The sequence below is a fragment of the Arachis duranensis genome, chromosome 1 (genome assembly GCF_000817695.3).
Source record: "Arachis duranensis cultivar V14167 chromosome 1, aradu.V14167.gnm2.J7QH, whole genome shotgun sequence".
NCBI classification, from domain to species: domain Eukaryota; kingdom Viridiplantae; phylum Streptophyta; class Magnoliopsida; order Fabales; family Fabaceae; genus Arachis; species Arachis duranensis.
The window spans coordinates 104,759,043-104,767,364 of record NC_029772.3 but is presented as its reverse complement, the minus strand read 5'-3'; the positions used below and the strand labels follow the sequence as shown (position 1 = coordinate 104,767,364).

The 8,322-nt window shown below is 30.4% G+C and overlaps 2 protein-coding genes across 3 annotated transcripts in view; both read left to right on the top strand.

The window, feature by feature from the left end:
• Nucleotides 1-236: 236 nt before the first annotated feature.
• On the top strand, nt 237-5,434 carry LOC107468004 (mini zinc finger protein 3). Of its 2 annotated transcripts, none has more exons than XM_016087251.3 (2): nt 237-828; nt 4,947-5,434. In XM_016087251.3, exons 1-2 carry the CDS (start codon nt 572-574, stop codon nt 4,966-4,968), a joined length of 279 nt encoding a protein of 92 aa, XP_015942737.1. In that variant the 5' UTR covers nt 237-571; the 3' UTR covers nt 4,969-5,434. The 2 variants fall into 2 exon arrangements, with proteins under 2 accessions (XP_015942737.1, XP_015942729.1); XM_016087243.3 differs by lacking the exon at nt 4,947-5,434 and adding an exon at nt 3,620-4,007.
• A 2,236-nt stretch (nt 5,435-7,670) lies between these two features.
• LOC107470717 (uncharacterized) overlaps nt 7,671-8,322 on the top strand; it is a 972-nt gene continuing 320 nt past the window's right edge. Inside the window, exons 1-2 of the mRNA XM_016090127.3 lie at nt 7,671-8,176; nt 8,292-8,318. Of these exons, the coding sequence (XP_015945613.1) occupies nt 7,781-8,176; nt 8,292-8,318 (423 nt within the window). The 5' untranslated portion in view covers nt 7,671-7,780. The remainder of the gene's footprint in view (nt 8,177-8,291; nt 8,319-8,322) is intronic.

Here is an 8,322-nt window from a genome sequence, read left to right as displayed (position 1 = left end):
AACTGTCTAAATCTTAATATTAAAATAACCATCCACACAATTGAATATCAGATATATCTATTATTCATATTATTTAATATTTTCATTCTTTATTTATACTTTTTCGAATGAAAATTATTAAATAAATTTCTGATTGTTTTGATTGGAGATATTAAATAAAAATAATAAAGAAAAGAAAAAAAAATCTCCTATTCCGTGAGTAGCTAAACAAAGGTATGTATATAGGTGTGCATAAAGCACAGTAATGGTTCCTCGTGTCGAAATACATGAGCACGAAAAGGTAGGTACAAACATGGCTACTGATTCTTGATATACACATAAACATAAACAATCAATCACGTTCCAATTTTTTGATCTCTGAATCTGAGCCACAGAGGCAGTGCTTTAACCTTTAAAGTTGCCCCCTTTTACCCCCCTCTACTCCTTAATTTCCATTTATAAGATCTAGCTAGGGTTAGGGTTATCCTTTGTCCACTAATAACAACCGACATATATGTCTGTTATTGTTTTCAAGGCTCTGCCCTAATCTAGAAAGAGAACAAGTTAATTCAACTTGTTGGGGCAATCAAGCATGAAAAAGCGGCAAGTGGTGATGGTGAGAAGAGATGCTTCTGCTTCGGATAATAACAACAATAATAATAATAATAATGTTGTTAAGTACGGAGAGTGTTTGAAGAATCATGCTGCCAATAGCGGTGGATATGCCGTGGATGGTTGCAGAGAGTTCATGGCCAGCGCCGCCGAGGGAACCACCGGGGCTCTTACCTGCGCCGCTTGTGGCTGCCATAGAAACTTCCATAGAAGAAAGGAACTAGCTGCACCATCCAGGTAGCTGCTACCTCCTTTCTTTCTTTCTTAACAGACATGGATACTTCAATTCTACTTAGCTTCTAAAATTGTTTGAAACTACTACTGCTTCAGTTATCTAGTTTTTTTTTTTTTATTATTATTATTATTATTATTCAATTGTGGGGATTCTTGTTTTGTTATTGTTAAAAGAGGGGTTTGATTTATTGATGGGGCTCATCAATGTGTAGAGTTCCATTTTGCTTTGTTGTATGTTGAAATTTTAATACAAAAGTGTGGGTTTATTTTTAGGCAGGACTATTATTATGATAAAACAAATTAAATATATATGGTGGGGATCCTAGATTCTTAGGGGAAATGTTACTTTAAGTAGCCATCATTTTGTACTTCTATTCACGCTTTTGTCCTAAAGTAAGAACAAATAATTAACATTACCAGAGTAATTAGTGAAGTGAATCATAACTTTGCGTTATTGTTTTGCTGCAGAGACTTAACTTTTAAAGCAGTTATTAATCATTGACTCAATATCAGAGACTTTAAATTATGAGAAAACGATCGATCAACAACTTGATCCTTTATCCCAATTCCCAAATAAAGTAGACAATTTAGGGTATGGCTAAAATAGATCTACACATTAATTCACGCTTTAAATTTTCTTATGTATGTATATTTGTCTTGGTATGATAGTTAACCCGTCCTGCTTTCATATTAATTAATTGTACCAGAGGCCTATATGTTCAGATCTAAAACTCTTATTAGTAACCACTCTTATGAAGACAAATTTTAGCTGAGAATTATTATATAATTTGGTTTAATATAATATATATTTCAATATTTTAGTTAACATTTTTACGTAAAAAAATTTATATGAATATCTAACTATTTATATGTCAAAATTAGAGTGAATGGTGAAAATTACAGAGGATAAAGCACACAAGGCTCTAACCTTACTCTAATCAAATGCTTTGTATACCTATTTCTTTCTTATCGTATTTATCTATTTGTTTCATACTTTTGATGTATGTAGAAGTAGAATTACGGTTTAATTTACCGTTTAGTAACTAATTTAAACTTGAATCTACTTGTAAAACTATATTCATTCTCATTTCTAAGTACTCTAGAATAACAATTCCTAGTTTCTTACCTTCATCAATTTTTTAACTCTACAGAAAAAGAAAGTTGTTACATTACATTATGAGATAGCACAATGTCTATCTAATTATCAGAAAAAAAAAAGAGACTTTAATTATATTGAAATTAGAGATATGATTATTTATGTGTCTTTTTCTATATGTTTAAATTTTTAAAAGTAGTATTATAATAATATGTAAAAAAATATTTGCACACCAATATTAAACACTAAAATTAGTCATTATATATTTATAAATATCTAATTTAATTTATTTTTAATGTATATTTTATATTTTAATATGTATTTTGCTCTAATAGTAATTTTGATAACATGTACGCATAACATGGTTATATAACTTAAAAATTTAGAATTTTATTTTTTGATCCAAAAGAAAAAATTTGACATGATATAGTATTAAAAGCTTTTTTGTATTATTGTTTACTACTGAGGGAGCTGCCTGCAATTTTCTTTGTATTGATCCATTAGAGTGATAGAAAAACTGCTTGCAGTGCTAAAGATGATATGAACAGTTTACACTGCCATTATCATGGATCAGCTGAAAAGAAAGAAAGAAATATATATATACACATGTATGTGTGGATAGGAATGGTAAAAGTTAAAATGTACAGAGTACTTGTTCAATTGTAGTGTGCATAGTATTATTAGAATGATTCTATTCTTTTGATGGTTCAATTGTTTCTATTGTATATAGTATATAATTGCACGCGTCCTATAACTTTTGTACGTGATTTTTCAACTCTAAAGAGTAAAGACTGAGCTATATGATAAGCACGCACGTACACTCACACCAGTAGTGTTGCATATGCATATACCTTGAGACTCATCACAAAAGTAGTGTGTATGGTTTAGTTAGGAATTTGGACCACAAGAGCAATTACACACTGCCTAACCAACCAAAATCTATACATATGCATGCTTCTCCATTCTTGGTGCATCTTCACGCTATGTTCTATTCAATCATATCTTCAATATTATTGGATCAACCTTCAATTTTAGTTAGGTACATGAATTAATGTTCCAAAAAATGAAGAAATTGATGGAAACTTATTTTCAGCTAAATATATATTAATCACTAATGAAATATTTGTTCAGAATTTGATTAATTATCATACTTATACTCATGAGAAGGCATATTAGATCTCTGGATATGCACTGTTTATTCTACAATGCCTGTTTGAACAAAAAAAAAAGTTATGTGGTCAATCTTTCATTGACAACATAAAAGATTAGTTTATATTAATTTAAATATAAGATAAATATGAAAAATGTTGGTTAAACACATTTTTTTTTATCAAAGGCTCCCAATTAATTAGTGTATAAGTATATATTAGTAGTCTACGTACATAATTAGAATTAGTTTATACAGTTGACTGAATTTAACTACTCTAACTTTAACCGTATCAGTACACTACTCTACCGTAATAATAAAGGTGTAAATACTAAGTCTAAGTTACTCAGCACTTTTATTTATAAGACTCAAATTCACATATTTTATGGAAAAAAAAAACTTTTCAAGTTACTTTATTTTAACCAACCAGCCAACTATATTAGAAGTGTGTGAGACTGTATATATTATTTAGTATACATGTAATATTAATATATTAATATATATGATGATCTGGCATATTGAAGCTAATTTGAAAATATAATTTGATGTAGACAAAATATATGGGAGACATAGGCAATCACTTAGTCACTATAGAAGCTTGGGATTGGTATATATTGTAGGGACCGTGAAGAATGCGTGGGAAGATAGAAAGGATGATTAAATCAACAAGAACAATGCATGTGAGCCCATAATTAAGTATAAGAACATGGTTGGCGATATATGGCTGGCTTTCAAATATATAATTGTATGTCTATGCTTTTATTTGTCTCGGATAGGGTTTGATAAGAGTGCATGTCTTTCTTTTGCCTCCTTCCCCTACCTAGCTAACTCATCATAATTATATTTTTAATGCAATATCCCTTCTAAATTAATTAATAATTCAATCTGACGACGAATATTCTCATGCCAATGAATCTCATGAAAAGCATACAAATCCCCTATCTGCAAGTGGTACCCTTTTTTTATATTGTTTATATCAAGATAAATGACAGCTCCCCGGCCTCCATATGAAATTGATTATTGTATCAATTTGATTTCATATAGTTGACTTTGGTTAAACTTGATGAGTTATTGGTATCAATGTAATTTAATTTATTATGTATCTATTGATTTACATTTTTAATATTTTTACTTTTTAGAAGAGATAACTATTACACATGCTCCTCACGTGATCTTAGATATTTATTTATAATTATCTAATCACAATTTATTCTTTTATTGGTGTGGTAATACATAATTAAATGTGTAAATATATTTAACTACTTAGTGAATTGATAAGAAACAAACGCTGAAACTGACGTTTGGGTAATATTGATAACACTATTAAAAATATAATCGTTCATGTGTCTTCTCTTATCAATTTAATTTTTTTTTAAAAAATAATTTATGATATAATATCTGAATTTTTATGATAGATCTTTATTAGTCTAAGAGAAAAAAAATTTTAAAATAAGTATGACAAAAAAAGAAAAATAATGCCTATACAAAAATTTACGTAAATCTAAAAGAAATTCTTGCATGAAAAACGTGTTAAAATTAGAATTATAGAAAATTTTAAGCACTAACACTTTCATTAAAATTTAGCTATTTTTTAACTATTAAAAAAAGTGTATAATTTCAGATAATTAAAAATATTAATGATGACTAACTAATGATTATAAATCATAAAATGTGTTGGTTTTCTAATCCTGCTGTTATAATTATTCATATGTCTTCCTCTACCAATATAAATTAAAAAAAATAGTTTGAGGACGATAGCATATTCCTTTACGCATAGTATTGATCAAAGTTGAAAGGAAAAACTTGGAATATAGAGATTATGTATTTAAGCGAGTGATGATGTGGTAATTGATGAGAAAGAAATTGAAATGTATGTAGGAATGAGGACAATATCATGTGATGGTGGCCTGGTGATGAATGCGTGATGTAGCACATGAAATAAACAGTGAAGTTTGCTGTGTTATACTGTTTATTACATAAGGAATCTGATGGGGCCTTAGGGTGTTTTTTACATAGGGAGGGGATTGGCCTATATATATGTTGAAGGCTTAGTGTCTTTAATTTTCACTGTTTGGAGCTTGGAGTGTTTGAGGCCAACTTTGTCCGTTGCCAAATTCCCCTTAACACCATTATTTATGTTTCGTACGGACATCAAATTCTATCATATCATATCACAATAATTGCACCATCGCAATAATAATAATCACTGCAGCCCGCTGCAGAATGAATGAATGAATGTTACAATAACGCCATTATTCATTCTGCAGCTTGGCTTAAAATAGCAAAAGGCGGCCATGGATTCAGTTACTACTCACTGTCACAATTTCAAATCATCAACAGCCTAATATATATATGCCTTAGGTAGGTACTTCTCGATCTTAAGCCCAATTCAGATATAATAGGTATATATGTATGATTGATTAGAAATAACTCAGTATTCAAACAAATATCCTTTGTCGCTTACCTAACTATTTTAACCTTATTTATTTATTCAGAATAAATACATTATCCCTAGTTGCAAATAATGATCAACATAACAAATATTTGTCTAATAAAATATATTATGTGTACAACAAATATATTTTAGGAATAATATGTTATTATTATTATTCTATATATATATTTAATAGAAAAAGTCTAGAGGACCAGCAGTTTTGTTGAATTTTGGCCAGCATGTAACCAGCAGAGGAAGGTGAACCATTGGATGAAATCTCACACCAATCTCACACCATCAAATCATTATTGATGGCTAATTGATGGCTAACAATCACAAAAATTGCTGACCTCCTAACATTGCTCTATTTAATAAATAAAAAACTGTAGATTTTTATAGGTTTAATATATAATACCTATTAATATTCACTGATCCGGTGATGCCTTTACTGCAACACAATTGGTATGCCAAGTGTAGAAGAAACATTTATTTATTTTTTGAAATTGAACATTATTGCTTCCTCCCTTTTTATAATATTCGTTTACTAATTTAACCTACTATCATTAAATTTACAAAGGATGCATAAAGTTTTCAAGTATATTTTTTACTCGATATTAACTATTAAGCGTACTAAAAATAAAAGATATTAACATAAAAAATCAGTTACTAAATGCAAATGTTCTACTAAATATTTTTAGGGAAAGTACGAGAAGCCAATGGAATATTTGTATAATGTGTAAAATGGAGGTTTATGGAATATTAGAGATATAACTATTAGTGTTATCTTTTCCCATCAATTGAATCTTTTGGAATTAGTGGTATCATGACATGGTATTAGAGTGCTAGTTCTGAAAGGTCAAGAATTCGATTCTTGGTGAACTCCAAAATCAGTTTAAAAGAAGAAGATGAGTGTTAGGGACAGCACTTTTGTTAAATTCTGGCCAGCACTTAACCATCAAAAGTAAATTGAATGATTCTACACTATTAGATACAATTTCATACTATTAAAAATATTATTGATGGCTAATTAATAGCTAAAAACCACAAAATCTGCTGACCTACTCCCAACAAGTTAGATTGGCTATCTTGGATGCCCCTACTCCCAACAAGTTGCTGGTCAGGATCGTAAAACTATCACTCTTTGGTCATAAGGATAATCGTTTTTATCTTATTAGTAATGGCATAACCAGAAGGGGAGTAGGGGAGACAGGGTTACGCAAGTCATTTCATGAAGAAAAAGCTTATATAATATATAGTAGTATTTAAAGTTCATAAAAAATGAAAAAAAAAAGTAGAATGTAAAACTTTATATCATAATCCCAACAAGTAGTTAATCATACAAATAAGTATGCATTTATATTCTTACCGAATAACATGTACATTGGTTCATATTATTTTAATAACAATATGACATTTTTAATGAAAATCAACCTTTATGACTTCATTCCCAAAGTAATTTTTCAATTCAGTAATTTTTTTGTCTCAAAAATCATCCACAATCTTTTTCCTTTTTCTTCTATGATTTCAACACCTTGAACAAAAGGAGAAAGAAAGGGGGGACGGGGAAGACCTCTACAAAAAGTTTATCAAAAATAAAATATGATAAGTATTAAAGAGTCAGTAGAATTTGTGATTTGTAACTATTAATTAGTTATTATTAGTGTTTTTAATAGTGTGACTCAACTTTTTTTTTATGATTAGACGCCGGCCAAATTTTAATAAAAATGCTGAACCATAGACTTTTTCATAAAATATTTTGTTCTAGTCTTGTGTAGAGTTAAAATGTTTGTAACGTGAAAAGGAAGTGTGTGATAAAAAATTTTGGTAAGTGCACTAAAGGAGAGTTGCAGTAAAAGAGAGCTTTTATTCGTATAAAACATATAAATCATTTTTATTATTTAAAATCAAATTTAAAAAATTCATATTCTTTCAGTTAACTCCTCTCTCTTCCTAACATTATTGCTGATGTGATGATACAATATGAAATGAATAGATGGAGCAAAAATTCTTGTTGGTTAAGGTAGAAATTCTGGTGTTTATCATTGGGCCTAGGTAGTTTGAAATGGGCCAAACGGGGCCGTATTATCCGCAACAAGCTGATAGAGTCTGTATGAATGACCAAAAAGCTAGAGTCTTGTAGTTGTAGGAAAATCACTTGAAGAGTGAAGAGTTAGAGCCTTGACTTTTTTCTCAACGTGTCTGAAATAAAGAAAACAAGAAAACTGCAAGAAATTTAGTTAGGGTTTAGCTTAAACCTCAAGAACCAGAACCCTCAACCATGGAGGAAACCACCGCGCCGGAAGAACAGCTCCCGGAGAAAAACACATCCTCCTCCTCCTCCTCCTCCGTTGAAGAAATGGACGTGGACAGCCCCAAAGCAGAGGCCAAAGCGGACGACAAGTCTAAACAGAGTCGTGGTCGCGAGGAAGATGATAAGGTCCAGCCAGGCGACGACAAAGCTACTGATTCGAAGAAGCAGAAGGTAGATGACAGAAAGGGGAAAGCCAAAGTTGATGAACAAAGTGAAGAGAAGAAGAAGGAGAAAAAGAAGAAGAAGGATATACCAACCGGTCCAGTGAAACTGGGTTACAGGACCTTCGATTCTTCGGTGGACATGTTCGATTACTTCTACAACTTTCTTCATTTCTGGCCCCTTAATGTCAACGTCAACAAGGTTCAATTCCCAATTCCTCTTTTCTTAAGAAGAAAATGGATTATTAATGTCTATGCATATTTATAATCTTGATTGAATTGGCATAAAATGATGTGTTGATGTAATTGTGTGGCAGTATGAACATGAAATGTTGCTGGAATTGGTGA

What these genes read in the sequence shown, in the direction of transcription:
- LOC107468004 (XM_016087251.3), top strand. Translation starts at nt 572, where the DNA reads ATGAAAAAGCGGCAAGTGGTGATGGTGAGAAGAGATGCTTCTGCTTCG. An exon ending in GAACTAGCTGCACCATCCAG is followed by an intron (nt 829 to 4,946) that starts GTAGCTGCTACC and finishes AAATGTATGTAG; the next exon opens with GAATGAGGACAATATCATGT.